The sequence below is a fragment of the Augochlora pura genome, chromosome 10 (assembly GCF_028453695.1).
Source record: "Augochlora pura isolate Apur16 chromosome 10, APUR_v2.2.1, whole genome shotgun sequence".
Taxonomy (NCBI): Eukaryota; Metazoa; Arthropoda; class Insecta; order Hymenoptera; family Halictidae; genus Augochlora; species Augochlora pura.
In genome coordinates this window covers 26,234,869-26,255,415 of record NC_135781.1, presented here as the reverse complement: position 1 = coordinate 26,255,415, position 20,547 = coordinate 26,234,869, and the positions used below count along the sequence as shown (strand labels likewise).

General features: G+C 42.8%; 2 protein-coding genes across 16 annotated transcripts in view; one reads left to right on the top strand and one right to left on the bottom strand.

The window, feature by feature from the left end:
• Positions 1 to 3,858, top strand: part of Tm1 (tropomyosin 1) — a 45,299-nt gene extending 41,441 nt beyond the window's left edge. For 11 of the 14 annotated variants that reach the window (XM_078193163.1, XM_078193160.1, XM_078193165.1 and 8 more), the window contains one exon: positions 2,143 to 2,840. In XM_078193163.1, the coding sequence (XP_078049289.1) occupies positions 2,143 to 2,228 (86 nt within the window). In that variant the 3' untranslated portion in view covers positions 2,229 to 2,840. Of the gene's footprint in view, positions 1 to 2,142; positions 2,841 to 3,662 lie in introns of those variants that run through there. The other 3 variants (XM_078193166.1, XM_078193158.1, XM_078193156.1) reach the window with 1 other exon arrangement.
• A 2,924-nt stretch (positions 3,859 to 6,782) lies between these two features.
• Positions 6,783 to 20,547, bottom strand: part of LOC144475723 (LIM and SH3 domain protein F42H10.3-like) — a 49,188-nt gene continuing 35,423 nt past the window's right edge. The window contains exons 3-6 of one of the 2 annotated variants that reach the window (XM_078191908.1): positions 14,708 to 14,979; positions 12,210 to 12,413; positions 10,560 to 10,702; positions 6,783 to 10,132 (exon numbers count right to left, since the gene is read on the bottom strand). In XM_078191908.1, the coding sequence (XP_078048034.1) occupies positions 9,953 to 10,132; positions 10,560 to 10,702; positions 12,210 to 12,413; positions 14,708 to 14,979 (799 nt within the window). In that variant the 3' untranslated portion in view covers positions 6,783 to 9,952. The remainder of the gene's footprint in view (positions 10,133 to 10,559; positions 10,703 to 12,209; positions 12,414 to 14,707; positions 14,980 to 20,547) is intronic. The other variant, XM_078191909.1, reaches the window with a different exon arrangement.

The window sequence follows — 20,547 nt, the reverse complement described above, 5'->3', positions numbered from 1 at the left end:
CCCCTGCTACCAACCCCCCCTCGAAAGAACCGGCCCTCTATCGAACGTTAACAAATATGACTGCCAAAACCGCGTTGCCACGCGTATAACACCGCTGCGTTGTGTTAGAGAGTCGTGTGTAGTTGTTGCATGCCCTGTACAACACCGAGGAGACTGGCCTGTGGTACGTATCGATACGGAACAACGGTGAGTAAAGTTGCTTGTTCTTTCTCTTGGCTATCCTAGACCGGGAATTAACACCTACCCGCCTCGCATGACTCCGTCCGCTTCCGGTATATCGTTCACCGATCCTTCGTTATCTTTATTTTCACATGGATAGTTGGCTGTCCACTTTACTTTCCATGCTGGAAAAGTTCTGGGTTGCGGGACATGGAGCAGCAAACAAGCGGATAATTTTTGTTCTCGAGGCCATCGGAAGGCTAATTAGCCGAGCCGGTGCAAGAGTTCGGTTATAACAGACTGTTAAGCGCCGGAATTATTTCCGTTCCGAGCCCGTAGAATCTGGATCAGAAAATAATAATTGAACAATTTTTATACAATATAATTCGCTCTACTTGAATTCGGTTGGCGCGCGAAACATTGGAACATTGGTCTCGAGAAAGGGAATTATCAGAGCTTCACTATGGTTGTTCCAAGTCCGCGCGGCTGCAACACGATTCTCAATCGAAAATAGAAAAGCTGAAGTATTCGAGTATTCTCTCAGGTGTTACAGGGAGTTCTAGTTTCCTTAAGAAACTGGAGCCGATAGAATCAGCTCTCCATTTTATGCTTCTCTCGATGTACATCGGCAATTAGGCAATCGGAACTCCATAGAGCATCGCATGAAACAGACAAATAGCATAGTCTGATTGTACGAATAATTGTAGACTTCGCGCTACTGTCGGTCAACATGGATGTTAGCGAATTACCGAGTAGAGGAATCGGTTTACCGGACACAATAGAGATAATTAACGGTCTAGAGAATACTATGTGCATTTAATCTAACCGACCATCTCGGATTATAGATCGATAGATCCGTTAGGATGTTTCGATTATCTTTCGTTATTTTTAATCACTTGATGGACAGTTTTCAGGAAACGTTCACAGACGTCGACACCTCCATCGATTATCATTCATTTTAGTTCCCCGGTCCACTTTGACGGACGTTCCTCACCGCTTCCCGATTCCCGTCCACAAGGCAACGCTTTATCCGAACAGAGCTTACTTAACAGTTTAACTTTTACGCTACGAAAATCGATACCACAGTTCTCGATCTGCACGATCACGGGACAACCGTTGCAGACAACCAAAGAGGATGTCGTGCGAACGCTTTTGGAATAACCATGCGAATACTTGCAGATGAGATGGTGGTTGAGAAGGAGAAATACAAGGAGATCGGGGACGGCTTGGACCAGGCGTTCCAGGAGCTCTACGGCGTCTAACGAGCCAACTAACCGCAACCCTTCTAACGCTTCGATAAAAACAAACCAACTATCAAACTATCGAAATCATAACTTTTTTCACAGTCTCGCTTGCTCTTAACAATCTTAATCTGTAAGTTACTTGCTACTGCTTTTTTAACACAAAGAAATGCCGCCTAACGACCGAACGAAACTCATCCTCCGACTAGTCTAAAATTAGCGGCAGCCTTATCCGCGGGACACCTTATCGCTGATAACCCTCGAATTTATAAATACGATGGGCTACATTTCTTTCGCTATATCTTCGCGAACTTTTTTCATTTCTTGTCTTATGTTCTGCGATTTTTTTTGCCGAATTTCTTCGGAATTTGTACGTAAAGCGTGTATAACGTTCGCGAAACAATGATCTCTTGACGAATTTAGACCTCTTGCTAGTTCGCGCAACTACATATTTTCGTAACTTATTTTATTTACTTTTATTTTATATTTGTAACTTTGGTGAACGCTATACGGCAAGGGGTTGAATCACTTGAACGATTTTCGAGTCTATTTTATTTCGTCGAAAAAGACAAGAAGCCCAGCATTTTTCGCATTCATTTTCATACTCGACGAGATCCAGTTAACATAATAACGGAGGAATAAAGGGAATTTTCTAGGACACAGATACACCTTAAGTTTAAGAACCACCGGGCCGTGTTACCTGACGGGTTCATCGACTAATTTGAACGTTTTTACCTTGCAGACGAGCTCGTACACGAGAAAGAAAAGTACAAATACATCTGCGACGACCTGGACCTTACTTTCACCGAATTGATCGAGAAGAATTAAACGATAGTCGGCGATCGAACGTGTCCATCGGCCGTCGAGGATCGTTGGCCGCCATCGCAAATCACGACCGTATACGATCTAGGTCGTTTTACCGTGCCAACTCGCTTACGTGTAAACTTTGTTATTGTAACCAAACCAAGAAAAAGAGAAACAGAAAAAAGAATACGCCGCGTTACCGAAAAGAGAGAACAGGAAAATACGTCGCGCGATCTTCATCCGGGTCTTCTGTATTTTTTATTTCCTCACCGACTACCACGACTCTGGTTTTTGGTTTTCCCTTTTTTAAATTGACCGGACTCGCAGCTCCCATCGATCTGGAATCAACGCGGCCGAGTCACGGTTTTATGGATCCGTTCCTCGGTATTTTCTATGTTATTTTTCTTCTTTCGCAACAACGCTACCCTCCGTTGAGAAAGGCGTTCGGTAAGTACCCGCTCGCGGGATTTCCGCGCGGATATTGAAACCCGTCGCCGTATCAATGTAACCGGACAAACACAGGCAAATAAAGATTCAGCCCAGAAACGGTATCTTTATTCTATCCAAAGATTTATCACCTGCGGATATTGTTCAATCAACCAAGAATTGTATCACAATAAAAAGATCTAAGAATTACGTGGTTGTTCTTAAGAAGCTTTTGCCAAATCGTTCCCCATGTCGAATCTGAACCCTTTGCACTTGATACTATATCTATCTTATTGAAAAAGATCAAAGTACACACGTACAAACATTTTCGATTCTCATTGCTCTGAATAAAATTTTGCTAATTGTAAGAATTGCTCGCAGTGCAAAAGGTTCATTTTTGAAGATTACTAAAACACTAATCGGTAAGACTGTGGTTTATAAATATTTTCCTATGGAAAAGTAAATATAGAAATGTAAGAAACCTATCACTTTAGTCATTATTAAAAGGTGTTTCACTAATTATACAGCTCTACTAATGACGAAAACTAGTCCTTTGCTCCTATACTAATCTAATCTAAATACCTCTCTCTCTCTTTAACAATCTAAAGCGCCCTAAATAATAAGACTTAGGTTCTTCCTTCTCGTGTAGATCATAAACGGTATCATTTTCTGTAAAAAACCATTTATTATTGTGTTGTTTAGTGTACCAATAGATAGTGCATTATATCAACGCTGTTATTTAGTAATAAGAAGATTGAAAAATATTGACAATCTTTACTGACTTGTCTAATAAACAATATTTTTACTAGACCATTGAAAGATCACTTTACTTGATAAACATTTATGCTAATGAAATGATTATAGATTTCCATAATTTGTTAATATATTGAACTAAGCAAATTACTTAAACGATGCATTAGCTATTGGTACGGTCCCTGACATCCTTGCGATTTCGAAGGATCCAGTCCCGACTAACGCAACAATTAACACCGTCCAAACTAATGCCAAGTTCCCATCCTTTTTCCGTTTCAGATGTGGTGGTAAACGAGCGCTGTAAGTACAAAGCGATCGCCGACGAGATGGACCAAACGTTCGCCGATCTGGCCGGATATTAGCAGCCAGGCTGATTCTCGTAACGGGGGACATAAGACACGTGCATACACACGCGTAAACACACGTACACACACCTATAATTGCGTATTCAGTACCTAGAACAAGAAAGAAAGAAGAGGACGGAGAAACAAGATATATCATACGAAAGAACCATGCTACGACAAAAGAGACACTGCCAGCACGCGGACCTTTCAACGCACGACGCCCAACAAATTTAACGGAAAAAAAAACAAAGAAATAATGAAATATCGTTGATCCCCGAGACGAGAGACGAAAGGACGTCCGGCGTCTTCTGCGTGATACCTACACAGCGAGATGGATCATCGAGAGTGTCGAACATCGGTCGTCGACCTCTCGAATTTTTCTACTTTTATTCCACGGAGGAATTTAGGTCCGAAGGTCTTCTTCGTGTTTCCTAACAGTTTCATTTCCAATCTTGATACCTGATTTCTTGTGTCGCCCTTTTGGGTTCTCGATGGTTTAGTTCAAACGAGTTTGTAAGTTTAGTTTAAACGAGTTCGAAAGAGCTTGTTTCGATGGTCGCATAAATGTGACTTCAGATCTGAAGCATTTTTAAGCATTCCATGACAATTTTAGTTTTAGATCTGACAAGATTGGAACACAATTTTGAACACTATTAGATTTTGTATCCTGATCGAAATATTTAGTGATCTGTTTGCGAACGTAAAAGTAATTAAGATTTTTAGCCATGACAGTTTTGAATCGAAGGGTGGTTTAGATGCTATTTCGGTTGTTTTCTATTGTGTGATTGTTCGAAGCGTTTTATAATCAGTATCTTGAGTGTATTCAGAATTGATTTAGATATTAATTCGATAATTAGACTGAGATCCTTCCGTTTTTTTTTTATCAAGACTGTATCAAGAACTTCTAGAATTATTTCGTGTTTCCTAGTTCGTGCAACGTGTGTCGAAACCTCTAACTGATAGCAGCAGTTTCTGACAAATTTCTTGTATATTTAACTGTCTCCAAAATCGATGTAGCTTTTATTAGTAGAATTTCGTTCTTCCCTGGTTTCAATCAAGACTTGTACTACGAGACAACGTACTCCAATTATAAATTACCATCCGCATTAAAGCAAATCATATGAACCATTAACAATGGCAAATTGTCTCTTGTCAATATTTCTCTTCGACTTCGCTCATTACGTACTCGATCTGTACACATGTTCCTTTCTCATTTTCATTAAACATTCGATAACGTTTTGATTATAAACGGTAGTTTAAATTCATAGTTTCTCCAATATACATTCTATACAGTTTAAGTTCATAGTTTCTCCAATATACATTTTATACAGTTTAAGTTCATAGTTTTTCTAATATACACTTTATACAGTTTAAGTCGATTCATCGTAGTTGATCCAAATGTCAAGGACAAGCTGTGTAGGCAACCCCTGTTGCGATTCATCCCTAAACGCCCACGGTTTCACGCTCGTCACCGAGTTCATCGTTCAGTATATAGCTTGCCACAGCACCAGTACTATGTCGTCACGTACCTGCCATCAATTTCGCCCTGAAAAAACGGCTTTACTTCGTGCCAAGGAATCACGGCAGCCTTCAAGCGCCGGGAGCAAGGGTTAATCGACGTCGATACCGTCGAATCGAGACTCTTCAATTAGCGAATATTTAGGAATGATAATCGAAGAATGTCTGACAGCCGGTCTGCGGATCTTTACGCGAATGTGACACCTGTAGATCTGTATAAAGTGCAAAGTAAATATCGGCAACAATTTGTAGCATTATCATTTCGCGATATAAGAATTTCTTGGTTGACGGACGAAATGGTTCTTCAACTATTAGTGCACGAAAATGGGAGTTCGCATAAAGATCCGTAGTCTAGCAGCGTTGCAAGAAATCGTCTCTTAAATCCACCGAGAGATCCTCGATGAAAAGATCGCTTGGTCTTATCGGTGCGATCGAGGAACGCGATCCATCGATCATATCAGCCGTGTTTTAGCATTTAAGTTCGCTGTTGCTGCTCATCGATTACGTTCCGTCGTTCCACCGCTTGCTTCTTGTCGCCGAGACTCTATGTTTTTGAAACTTTGAAATTCGAGCTTGAGATTCTGTTGCACTAGGAAAGTCTTTCGATCGAGGCGTTGATTTTTAGACGAATTGTCGACTGTAAACGGATTTAGGCGAATTAAACGGGATGCTCTGAGTTCACGATTTTATCGCACACATCGGATTGCCGATTATTACTGCAGCAAGCTGTGCAACAGAATTGGGCATTGCTAACGCATCATTTTTAAAGAGACTCTTAAATGCATTTTATTCGGGTGAAAGCGACACGATGGTTCCTGCAGCTATTTAGTTGTTAATAACGACTAATTACGCTGAAGCTGATCTGCACAGGAACACTCGTTCTTCGATCTTCGCCCAAATCTATTTCATGCGGACCCTGCTTAGAGTCTAAAACGCGCACCGATCGCTGCGACTTCAGTTTTATACGACAATTTAACCCGTCTACTGTACTTATATCACTTTCAATAAATCTGCATTTTTTATACCTGGATGCTGGACCCTGTTAATTGCTGTTTCTGTTCCGCTGCGAGCATTCTTTCCATCGTGCTGCTTCTGTTTCTCGCTTTTCACCGTCTGCCATAAAGTCTACGCGCATCTGCACGACTTGACAAATTGAAAAAATAATGTCTTGCACGATTCTTAAAAATTATTATACGTAAGTTGCTACAATAATGTCTATTCGTCGAAACAGATAGAAAAATTACCTATTGTCTGGAAACAGAGACAAGATTTGTAGAAGGATTAAAGATAGACAAATTCTAAGAAAGATCACGATATTTAATTCACTACATAACCAGAATAAAGAATTTGTATATTTCTAAATGTACATCACCAACAATTCTTCATAGAATTATGATCTCGTAAGCAATTAAAAAAGCACGCAGAAATAATGTTCATAGAAATAATTCTCCAATGATGCACGCAGACCTTTTCCTCGACTCTTCTCGATCGTAGAAATGATTCAGGGAACGTGTAGGAATAATAATTAGTCGGCACGATTACATAACATATTCATTGTTTATGATCTCGTTTCATAATATAATATTATCTGCTTTAAACAACACTAATATATATATCTATATATATATTTCTGTATGTTTCTCAATCATAATCCGTAGACCGTCTCGTCGGCGCTCTATTAATTACAAAAAAGAAAGGGGGGGGGAAGTATCGCTAACACGTTTCCAAAAATATGAATACATATAAATCTCTCTCTCCTCGCTTGTATCACGAAGTGTCGAACGACGGTCCCATAATGCACGCCTAAATAACATTGCTGTGACCATCCGATCCTTTCTCTCGTCGTACGCGATTTCATCTTAACCACCTAGGCTCAGGTAAGAAATGCGAATAATACGTTTCTCGGACTGGCGAAATTTTCGAAGTGGGAAGGAAAGAGGGGGAACAAGAGGAAAGAATCTCCGCGATGGCGGCGCGAGGCTCCTCGTTGCCGAAGAGGCTGCTTGATCCTTTATTATTTATTATCTGTACATCAACTGGACGTTACGCGGGTAAAAAACTATTCTACGAAGATCGAGACCATCGCGGAGATCGCTCTAATGCGGAAATATATTCCGAAAAGCGATCGAATCCTTCCGGCGCTGTTTTATATTATAATAACAATATTCTACAGATTGATACAAGGTGTGGAATCCTCTTGAAAAATTAAATGACTGAGTCCTTAATTAGGATTTTGCACCTTGATTTCTTTTCATCTCGGCGTAATAATATTCGAGATTAAGTATTTCAATTGACTTCTTCAGTATGTAGAATCAAAGGATACTAATAAAAGTTTATTTATAGCGTATGCTCGTGTCCGCTTTAAAAGATTCTTAATATATGAGAGACCTCGCATCTCTGGTGTTAGCATAGTTTAGTTGAGATTTATATTAATGTTAATTTATTGAGACTGATTCAGTTTCTTTAGTTTCATTTCAAGAAAGCGCAAACGCGAAGTTTTGTTGCAGGTGGGGTCCATGAGAGATATTCGTTCGTCGTCGTCAAGATGGCGTCACCTGTCAGCGTGACCGCAACTCTGGTGACATCAATGCTTGGTAAAGCGTTTATCGTCGGATTTGGAACAGCAAACGCGTGTCTAACAGATTTGCGATCGACTTGTTTCGCTTTCTGCGCTTTTAGATAATAACAATTTAGTAATATTTAGTAACAATGATGTAAATTTCAGAAATATTGTCTAAATGTGGTCTCAACAGTTTGATTTATTCGCTCCACCAAGAATATGCAGCCGAGAATATTTGTCGCCGTGTTAACAATAATTATCGTAATTGCTGAACCCCGTTCACCTTATGTATTCTCTGTTTAAAGTTTAAAATATCGCCTGATAGCGGATTAACATATTTACCGAGCCAACCAGAGTCGCTAGAATTTGATTCGCAATAAATATAACGATGTTACTCATTAAAAATCAAAAGAATCGTAGTGAAAGTGTCCGTGAATCAGGACACCGGCTCTGAATAGCTCTATACAGCGCCGAAAGGATTCTAGAAAGCCGTAGAGAAGCGTACCTCGCGTGATAAAACTGAACAGCTATTAGGTAAATGCTGGTTAATGTCGTTAATTAGTCTGAACAGCGGTAATCAAGGTTTCCAACGGTCGTTACTTTCCTCTGTGGTTCGTCATCGAACGGGCAAATAGTAACGAAACACCTATCATGTATCAACAACAACATACTTTTCGTCTCGTTAACCTAACTAGATTTCACTTTCAAAAAATATAGTTCTATATAAAAAAGAAATTAAAGGGAAAGTAGAGGGGAGGAGGTGATATCGTTCAACTCGCGGCCATACATTCAACAAACGTTCTGCTCGTGATAATCTCTTTCTTTCCTTGTTCGATCCGGATCGATCCTCGTCTGGATCGCCGTACGCGATCTTCCTAATCAGGAGTCTACGTATATAAGGCACATGCTTTCCTTCTGGATCACAACGAACGGCGCGGCGGTTTTGCTCTCAGAGCCCGCGGCATTTTCTACAAAAATTGACGTTCGAACATTATGCGTTCATTTCGATAAATAGCAATTCTTTGAACGGTGTTAACAATGCCGCGTTAGTTCGGAAAAATTGAAAATGTTCGCAAGACAATGGCCACGTGCGACAGCTAAACATCAAAAACAGTTATCTACCATACGCAAACGTCGCCACTCTAACAATTAAACCGTTTGTATCAAAACTCCAACGTACGAAGAATCGCGTGCAATGTTGCATAAAACGCGGAGGAATCGATTTTGAGACGAGTCAATCGAGTCTGAAATTTCCCATTATAGAAGTCTTCTGAATGATCGACAAACGAAGTGGACACTGTAAAAGGGCCAAACCCAGCGAATCATTCTTGCTTTCAATCGCACAGAACGCACTCTCGCGAAAAGGGAAACGGAAAATGATCACGGAGAATTAAAAAAAAAAGTGGAATCCTCGAAGCAACGGAATGATCTCAACAAGCTCGCTAAGAGAAGCTACACGAAACGATGATGCTCGGTGTGCCTCGGTTTTTCATTCGGTTCGCATAGCTCGCGAAAAAGGCACTTGCGAGGTGTTCCCTCGTGGACGAGGCGAATCGAATTTGGTCCCAAACGTGGAATAGCTTCGCAGTCGCCGACGTAAATGCGAGAACAGGCACTCTTAATTACCCAGAGCACGAGAAAGCGATCGGTTCTCCGAGCTGTAGCGCGAAACAGCTTCGATCCGCCGGAAGTTCTCTACCGGGAAAGGAAGATCGACGATTTTCTTCGAGAACAACGAACGAGACGTGTCGAGACGGATCAAGGCGGATCAAGACGAATAGAAACGAATTTAAACGACGATTGATCTCGATTCGCCCGGATCATTCCGCGCGAATGATCTCTCGCTTCTGAATCTCTTCTCAAGAGACGCGAAGAGATCTCCGCGTCTTGGCGTCTCGAAACGACTCTGATCGCAGAGATTCGATGAATCGCCGGTCGACGTTGCTTCCGTCGTTGCCTCTTCCTCTTGGCAGAACCTTCACCCTGTGCACCCTGTTCACTGTCCGTCTCTGCACGGTTCGCGCCACTTTCGTCGTTCGCTCGAGTTTGCTTCTTTTGTTGTCGAGTGCCCCGACCACCGCTGGGGGGGAACGAAGACGATGAGGACACGCAACACTCGAAGGATGATGCTTCCTTCCTTCCTCTTCCTAGATCTGAGCCGGCTCCACGTAGTTCGCCGGCAGCATGCCGTGGCGGCCCGTGCGCTGCACCAGACCGGTCATCCAGCCCTCGTCGATGGCCGTGCAGTTCACGATCAGATCGCCGTCGCAGAAGCTCACCTCGTCAAGGTCCTGGGCCTCGTAGTCGTACATCGCTCGGTACACTCTCTGCAAAACGGAGATCGTTAGCTCACCGATCCTATTCCAGCAAATCTTTTTTTACGGTAACTACTAGGTCGAGTTATAAATAACTTTCGTTTTTATGTCAGACATTTATTTATTCTATTTATCTATTTAGTGAAAGCAAAAACTAATTTGTCCCAGTGAACAGATTCTACCTAGCTGTATTGGAAGTTGTTTATGACTCGACCTAATAGATCGCAGATTTAGTGCATTTATTGTAAAAATTGGCAAAAACAAACAGAGAATAATAAAAACATTAGTAGAATTTCATGATATCTTATTTTGCATAGATTTAAACTATTAAAGCAACAAATGTATTTTTATTTCACTCCTGTTATTTCTGAACACGATTTTCAATTCGCACAAAGATCCGCAGTTTGACATAAACGTTGCTGAAGGTTTGACAACTTACCCCGACGTTGGCGGGTGGAGGTGGCGGCGGTTGATGTTGTGGGACATGGTTGTTGTTCGTGGCGGGCGTCAACGATCCATAGTACTCGTTTAGAGGGTCTATGTCTGCCACCGAACCGATCTTCCTGGTTGGTGGATTCGTCACTAAAACGTTTTTCCTCGTCATTAAAAGATCACAGACAGTCAAGCCATGCTAACATCGTCCTCCGAAACCAAGAACCGATAGCGAAACCGAACGCTATATCCGGATTTTGTGCAAAATGGCGAACAGATATGTTGAGTGCGGAACAAATGAAAGAATTGACGAAGGACAGTTTAACACGAAAACAAGGATACAATAAATTCTCCCAAAGTGTCCCATGGCTTGGAAACAAAAAATAGACAATTTTGGAAGAGGAGATACATTCATCGGAACCCCGCGACTCGTTCTTATAATTGATAATTCGATGACTACAAAAACGAATCGCAGGGTACGAATAATTATAGATAAATTCTCTTCAATTGCCCTTTAGCTTGTAAACAGGAATGGACAATTTGGGGAGAGTAAATACGATTTTTATAGTCGCCGATTGTCAACAACTAGGAAAACGAGCAGCAAGGCTCGAATAATCGTATATCCTCTACCCATAGTGTCCATTTTGGTTTACAAGCTAAGGGACAACTAAAGAGAGTTCACTGTATCTCCTTTTCCCAAATTGTCCATTTTAATTTCCAACAGGAGAGACAATTCGAGAGAATTGACCATACCAATCGGACCAGCCACCGTTAACCACAACAATTCACTTGACCGTATTGCCCCACACAGGAATGGGAGACATACTCATCGATTGCAACGAAGTGAAGTGAAATGAAACAGAGTGCACATTCGTGTATTAGAAACGCAACATTGAACGGATAGCGCTCGACCTGGTGCATTGTACGCGATAGAAGGTAATAATTGACGTTACAATAGGAGCGGCCCAAACCGTGTCCACCTATTCGAGTTAATCCAATTAAAAGCCGATCTATTGAAACTAACTGCTACCGGTTGCGCAACAATATGACCAACCCATATGGTCACTCGTACACGAAATAAGGGCAGCAATGATATACACCGGGATCGCCCGACTATTGTTTCACTCTGCACACGGTGCTCCATTTACCGCGATAAACGCGTCCAAATAAATACACACGCTATCGGCAAATCTAGATCTTTATAATATAATTTATTAAGCCATTTACCCTCTATATCAATTATTATTTTCTTCATACTATTTTAAACGACTTCATTAATTTTATTTAAAATAAAAATTTTTTTATAACATAATTTATTAAACCATTCATCCTCTATATCTCTTATTATATTTTTCACATTATTTTAAACAAATTCATTAATTTTATTTAAAATAAAAAGTTTTCGTTTTTTTATATTTTTATATACAGTAAAAACTAGTGGCCTCTTTTTAATTTCAGAGAAACTTGAACATCATATGGGACTCGTAAAAGTTCGAGATATAATATTTTGTTTCAATGGAATAGGTAGCTCCGAGAATAGAGAAGGGTTCTGACTACTTAAGGGCGAGTCCTAGGACTCCGTAGGTTTCCTACTTGTGCGTTGCCTCGAAGTCGAAGGTCGTAACGATCCGGCCCGCGAGAATCGGCGAGAACTCACCTGGTCCCTTGTCGCTCGTATAGATCACAGTGGTGGCCGCTTGTCTGGCGGAATAAGGACTGGGTCTGGCCTCGCTAAGGGGATCGTAATCGGCGATCCTACCTGGTGTCCTCTGCACCGGCGAGCCCGCGCTTCTCGCCGCCGGAGGATTCGCGTTCACGCCCGATGTAGGCGCGATCGTACCGTCCGTGTACTCTACGTACTCTAGATCCAACAAATCACAAGCTGCCGATAGATCTCGACAAACGAGCTACGCTGGGAACTAGACTGGCTATCTCGGGATCGACAGGATCCACGCGGAGATAGCTGTAGGGTCTAATCAGTGTCGATAGAGCGATTATAGAAGGCAGCTAGCAGAGCTGATAAGACTGTCTAGAGCAGATATGTCCAAGCGATGGCTCCTAGGGGCCAATATGGGCGTGGCCTGGACGACTACGAGCCGAGCCACGCCCCTATGTAATCAAAAAGCGTGGCGGCGATAATGTCTTAACGAATCCGTGTTTGCAAATAGTGTCGACAGGTGTGTTTCTTGACTCGGGAATATTTTTTGGTACGTTTCGTCTCGCGGCAACGCTGTTCGCCGTTTGTTGTAGGCTGCGCTTGGACATGTCTGAGCCGAAGGAGCTAGAGCATCAGAAAGACTGAAGAAGAATAGGTTTCTAAGTAGGTATTAGCGTGAAAAAGGCTCTTAGGAGTAGAGAGATCGTTCTGTGTTAGTTGATAGCATTCTACGATTGCATTGTTGCAGCTGTTTACTCCGGATACGCCGATAAGATCGTGGAATCGTGGACTAGTACTAGCCGATAGCCGAGCAATGCTTTGAAGTATTCGCCTCTCAAGGTTCAACCATCCTCTGCTCGTCTACTCCGCGAGGCAGAGAGTGGGCCACAGACCTTGTGAGCGGCGTATCTATTTTTTTTACCCTAATAGAGATCTACGGATTCTGTTGGCGTCGGATTGATACTTGCCTGCTCGGAAAATAATAGAGAAAGGGAGAAGTACGTAACGACAGTGATTGCAACCTACTTTCTCGGTGCTAGTATCGAAGATAAAACTCTGTTCGAATTCCTCGCGTGTTGCAGCGTCGGCAGTCATTAATTTGCGGGAGAAAAATGTGCGAAGCGCCGCAAAAATCGTGATACAAGGCAGTTTGCTCGCGGATAAGTAGGCTCGGTTGTCTCGGCCCGCGTGTGATCCACGCGTGAAAGTTATTTTTTCGAGGGAAGAGACTTTGGACACGTAACAAATAATTACACGCGTACGTGGGCCGACGATTTATGGGCACGTTGACGGATCTGTTAAACAATTGTACCACAATTTTCACCACAATCTTCACCGCACCGCACCTGTGCTTATGTTAATGATACTGCGGAAGCGTGAGACCTGGACCCCTGGACCGCGAACTTTCGATCAAATTGTTGGTTGATAGTGATTGTCTTGCTTTCTTTTATACGTCTTTGTAACAAAATTTCAATTTTCTCTCGGTTCACTCGTCTTTAACCTTTAGATGGCGGAAGCTGAATCCATTCGGACCAAGATATACAAATATTCCATCGAAATTCTAATTTTGTGGCAATCATATTTAATTGTTAACTATTATTATAGAAATTGATAAAAGAAGTTTCAACAAAGAGGTTTTACTAATGTACCAATGAAAATTAATTGTCAAGATTTGAATGGATCTAGTCGTGGCTATCATAGATGCCCAAAAATGTTCGCCTTCTAAAGGTTGATTTTTAGATTATGGATTTTAGAAGCAATTCAATTAACAAATCAACCCTTGCACTGGAAAATAATCTTCTGTTTTGTTCAGAATATTTTTGTTGAAATTAGAAAATGAGCGTCGATAGGAGTAACCCATTAATTGCCACGATCTTCATTTAGTGATTTCAGAATTACAGGTACATTACTTGGCACGAAGACTGCATCAGGTGCGTTTGACAATTTAATATTATTTTATAATGTATTTTGCGTTTCATGTAACTTGCCACAGTTCTCATTTGATGATCTTCAAAAAAATATAAAATATTTTAACAAGAGAACCTAATTTAAATATGATCATATAATTGCAAAACTCTGCATATACATAACTTTTCCCATCGAAAATTCAAAGACAGATTTGGCAATTAATGGGTTGAGTAAAGGAACCTCGAACGGCTTCGAAATTGCCGAAGATCGACGCAAGGGTTGAAAGGAACCAGTTCGCAGCCCGGGAGCCCCGCGAGCCGTTCGACGAAGGAATCGATACGTCGAACAAACATCTACGGATACGTGTACCATCCAGAGCACGTTCAGCAACACATCGAGAATGTCTCAATGGTCCCGTTCACCCGGACCGTCGGAATGGATGCAAACATTGAAACGACAAAGAAGTGCGTTCACGGCGGAGAGCGTATTGAAGGGAGACAGAGAGACAGAAACAGAGAAAGAGGAAAAGACAGAGAGAGAGAGAGAGTCGACGAAACAGAAAGAGAAAGAAAGACGGAGGCTTGACTCACCAATTTGTTCGCCATTCTCGCCGGTCATCGTCCTTTTCTGCTCCATGATCGCCTTCTTCTGGAGCTCACCGTGGTACGCGACGTTCGAGATGATCTTGCTGTTCTGCTTGATCCTTAAGGTCTCCGGGTCGTCCGCCACCTGGGTGAACTTACCCTTCGCCTTCTCGAACTCCGCGTGGTACTTCACGTTGCTCTGGATCTTCGTGTTCTCCGCGATACGCTTCAGCTCCGGCGTCTCCGCCATTGTGGTGGCTTTCGCCTTTGGTATGTGTCTGCAACGGCGACAAAGAAACCCGTTAATTACGTAAACAACGCAGAAAACATCCCGGTGCCGGGAAGCAAGTCGTGCGGAAAGTCCGCATGAAAAAAATAAGATGAAAGTATCCGCGGACTTGGTTCGCTGGGAAACGATATTCGCGCGTGTGTCCGGCACTTTGGCTGATTTTTAATGAAACGCAAGAAGCACGATCAACGCAGGGGCAAAAAAAGGTTGTGGAGTTTTGTTATTATATATCATCAATCTATGTCACAACTGCAACCCTGTGCTTGTTTTTTTTTCAAGTTTAACCACGCTTCAGCGGAGGAGGAAAATATATATTTTGCATACAAAGTCCTTAATGGACTCTTTGACTCGCCAGTAGATTTAATAAAGTTCAAGTAACCCTAATCTTGTCATTATTACAGAGCAAAATGCATTAAATCTTGTTCAAGTCTCGGTAGTGCTAGCGTTAAGGAATTCCGGTTATCTTATTATACTTCACCCCGGTTTGGTAACTTTCTTTTTCTTTTCTTGCTAGCTAATGGAGCCAACTTCCTGTATACATTCAATAAATAAACGAATAAATAAATTTTATTGTACGGTGTTTCGACGATCGAATCTCGTCGGATGTGCTCGGACTGCAACGCATGACTCCTCACGATCTCTTCCTCCTCCTCCTCCTCACTCTGCGCAGTCCTCTGCGGCGGACCGTTATCAGAGCAGCTCGGCAAAGGATGTGCGCGATAGGGAGCCAGCGTCATTGACCGCTTGTCGTTCGTTCGAAACACTTCTTCCCTCCGATTTCCATATTTTTCTTCGCGCAGGAAGTTGCCGTTGAAAATATTTCCTCGATTGCGAGGCGAGCGGGTTCGCCGCGCCCGGCCGATCGTAATCTCGATACGGGGTGCTCTTTCAGCCGTGGATTAGGTTCAACATTATTGCGTCTCGAACGCGTCGGCGCGCGAACGGTCTACGCGATACGGCGCGGCGTTGCTAATTGCCGCGAAAAATAATCGCGCGGACCATTCTCGCGCCGCGGCCGAGAAAAGAGTCGCGAAGAAAAGCGAGTCGACCAGCCGCGCCGGCTCCGCAGCCAATTTCTCGAACACAAAAGGTTGAACATTGAAACTGAATTATCATTCGACCGGATTGATAGATCTGGATCTGCAAACGCGCCGTGAAACCCGGTGAAAGACTCCTGACAACGGCTCGTTAATCTCCCTTAAGTTTCCAATTACCGGTAGTTGATCAACGACACATTAAACGCATCGTCATTGCCAATCTCTCTAGCAATTAAATCGATGAATCGCGACCGTAATTGTGCCCTCTCGAACGTTTTCCGAGATTGTTTCTCCACTGTCCGAGCACCTGATTAACCCACTCGTTTCCTACTAGATGTACAGGTGTGCTCAAAGTTGGCACAACCTCTACGGAATCGATAACGCGTTTCTTATACGAGACATCGTTTTTAGAACATTGATTTTCGACGTTTGCTTAGAGTATTTAACAAATTGCTCTCAACTAAGTATATTTTAATAATTATAATAACTTCGTTTATCAATGGGCTAAACCCTTTGTTACAATAAAAGTGGCGGAGAGAGAGAGAGAGAAATAAAATGGTAACAGTCACGCAAGGACAGACGAAATACGAGAATAAAAATAAATAGAAAAAGAAGAAGGAGACGCTAGAGACTCTTTTTTTTATTTTATGTAAGCGGTGATAACGAGCGGAATTCGAGAATAAAGAATTTCTGGGCGATAAACCGCGGCGATAATCGCGACGGCGCACGTGAGACGATCTGTCGGAGGACGGCGGCGCGCGTGAAGAGTTCGGTACGCGGGGCCGTGAAAAAATTTTCCGCGAACGAGCCGCGAGGTATTCCTGTAATTGCTGGTAATTCGTGGCCGGTCATTTTGATTCTCCGTAATTAAGTCCGAACGAAATGGAAAGCTGAAGGATGGCCGAGTAGGAGAAGAAGAAGAAGAAGACGCCGGGTCGCAATTAAAATCGCAAGCTCGCCGATCGGCCGACGTTAATAAGCCGGGCCCGGCCCGGATAGAAACGTTTTGCTGAACAAGCCGGCCGATTGTATCGATACCGGGCCTTGTATCGGGATTCGGGATCGAGATCGACGGACACGTTGGATCGACGCGTGTGCCGGCCGTGTTTGGATAGCCGTGCGCTGGATATATCGGCGGGGTTATCTGCGCGAGGGCTGATTCAGAGCGTGGCGCAACCAATTTCAATCAGAATCGCACGCTTTCGAGCGAACCCGAAAAAATTATCTCGGTTAAAATTATTCTACTTTCGAAGGAATCGTGTGCATTTGGTTTCTCAAGCAGCAATTACTCCGATTTTGGATGAATCGTCTAAATGTCCGTATTTCTGCTCCGAAAAATAGGCAATCTTTGAATTCTTATAACTTTGAATAGGACACTTGTACAAGACTCTGCGTAGGCTCTTTTCAAAGGGTAAAGTCTCTAGTTGAACACCCTTATAGTTACTTTCCCTTAGAAACTGTTTTTCTTATGAGGAAAATCTAGAAACTGAAGAGTATCCTGCTTGTAGAAATTTCATACATGCGTGAGCTATACTATGGGAGTTAAGAAATTAATTACAACGCAATGGAAAATTGTAAATCGACTTTCGTGACGTCGTTGTAAAGAAGAAACCTCCTTCTATGCACTCCCGTCGAAGCGAGCCTAGAAAGAAATTCTTTAAGCTCCGTCGAGTTATTTCAATCTACATATACCTAGAAAAATACTTTGAAAGGCAAAGAGGCAGCTGTAGATTCTCGCTTTACATTGTATCAAAAGAGATTCTTAAAAAATGAAAATTCAGTGACGTAAAACCAGAGATTCTACCCTTCGAAACAAGCATAGACAGAACCATGTAAGATTTTTTTACGCGATGTTACAGTTCGAAGATCGAATAACTTTAGTAATTCGATAACATCAGTAATTTATAAATTTTGTGTTAAATTAAGATTGAAATAGATTTCATTGCTATATTTTTCCAAGCCAACGGGAGGTCGCAAAAGTTCCGAATTCGTGGCAGGCACGTCGCGAGCACGTTTCGTCCGTCTCTCGGCGCTGTCGCGAAGACGCGAAGGTAAGGCGAGCTACTCCGCCGCACACAAGCGTAATCGAGATTTGTGTCACGAGTCCGTTTCCCATATACGGTAACCATAACGTTGTCTACCAGCCGGTAATTGTGCCAGCGGCGTTACGTAACGCGTTGTTGCGCGGTGTACGAATAATAGGCGTACACCTCTCGGCTCTTTTGTCGGTCCGGCCCGGCCCGGCCCGGCCCGCGAAACACCGACGCTCCTACATTGTGCCACCGTTTTCATCCTCAGGACACTTCCTGTCACCGGCTTGTTGCTCCCGGATCGCATTCCAAGCCGCATCTTTCCGATGCACCGCCGGTGCAGCGACGACGCGCTGCAAGCGTGACATTTAATCGATCGAACTGCACGCGAAGCGACGAGACGGTCAACGTTCTCAACGAAATCGCTTCGAACTTCCAGAGAATCCCTTCTATCTTCCAACGTAGTATATCGCGAGAGAGGGACGAATTGCATCTGCAACCTGCATTATTCCCGCCTGCATTCGAAGCGATTTTTCAAATGACCCCGCTTCGTCGTTTCTGTGCTTTTAGTTGTAAAACAAGAGTCACGTAGTTTCATTACATTTCAGGAGTCCAATTTAGTGCACCGCACGCGATGCAGTTGCGCAAGATGTAGAGATGGCGAATGATTCATAGGACGTTATAGTATAGAGTCATTCCAATAAATTAGGATTAAAGGTCTTGCTTGGTGGATAACGTGGTGCATCATGGGAAAGCGGATAATGTTCAACCGGTTAGCTGTTGCAATCTCTTTGAAAAACGTACGAGCTATTTCAATCATATCATTTAATTATAATTATTTAATTCACCATGATTACAGGTTTGATTTTCTTCGCATTTTGTTTAAATTTAACAATTTTACAGAATGTATAATATAGCGAAGAATATCAAAGTGTACATTCTAATTAATCAATTAAATATTTTCGACGAGTATACTCTTCGCAACACAGTGTGAAAAATAAAGATACGATTCATGTCAGGATGATTCTAACACGCTTGTATTTTAAATTATAATTACAATGAACACGTCTAAAGAGAATGTAAAATCAAGAAACGACGGAAACAAAGGCTCGGGCATTAAAACTTTTCCATCGAATGTTTATTTATGAAGCCTATAAACGAATACGCGAGTCACTGTATCTTTAACAATGGTTACAAAACAACTCGTTTCGGCTTGAAAATTGCATGATCCTTTTAAAAGACAGAGATTCCTATTTCACGTGTATTTAAGTGCACGTGTCCACGTGCAATTCTGTTGCACGTGTATTCTTATCGATCTAGTATTTCGTGTGAAACGTGTCTCTCGTGTTACGCTGCATTTTTGTGACAATATTTCGAGCAGAAGCAGAACGTCCGTGTCATCGAACATTTTTTATAGCTACACATTCCAATGAAAAAATTATAGACTTTTGTGATATTATATTGAAAAATGTAAAAATTTCTGCGTACTTATTTACGCACGTCCAAAACCGCGACCTATAATTTAAAAGCGCATCCGCGACCCGAAAACGCTGCGTTCGCGAATCTCGTAAAAATTGCCTTCGGAAAAATCCGCTTTGGAAGGGTGTCGCATGGATTTCGTGTAACCAGATAAGACGCCGAAAGCTCGACGATCTAACGCTAGGTAACCTGCGTTCGAATTTGCATGGATTGGAGACAAAGCTCGTTACCGCGTCGCTCGCCATCCAGCGTCCAATAATTTGCACGGCTCTGAATAATAGGGGACGGCCGTCGCGAGGGCAGGCAAAGGGAACACGACAAATCGGTCGCTCGTTACGCTTTCATCGCGGCTCATTGAATTTCCCTCGGCTCGGGTTTTATTAGATATGCATCGTATGCAGGCCCGCCTAAGAATGCAGCCAGAGTTCAAATGTATCCGCGCGACAGCGCGTTAACGAGCGCGCCGCCGCGCCGCTCCGCTCCGCTCGGCGCTGATTAGTCATTGCATTACAACGCGCGGCATAAATTATATTCAGCCGTTTTATGAATCACAAAGATTGGTTCGCGGCCGTACCTACGCGTTTTTCCAGGTTCCCCTCGCCACGTATTTTTCCCCGATCGGTCTCGAGCCGATCCGACTCTGCTCGGCACGGCTCTCGGCTCGCAAAGCGCGCCCACGCGTGTTTCCCCGCGCGAATTCATTCACCTGATCGGCCACGATCGCATGGCTCCAACGCGGCTCTCGACCACTACGACACCGGGGAACGCGAATATGTATTTAATAATCCAATTTGCGCGTAATAGTATTTAATCGATCGATCCAGCGTAATTTCGAGGGCGACGACCTGGAGGATCGTCCCGCGGACCGCGGCGCGTACGCCGCTTCAATGAAACTTTCGGCCGAAACCGCCATTCATCGGCTCTACTTTCCACCAATGGGCGGAAGAGAAAGATTCAATTGCCCTTTATTCATTGTTCTAGCTAATTAATTTTTCCGTGGGAGATTCACTT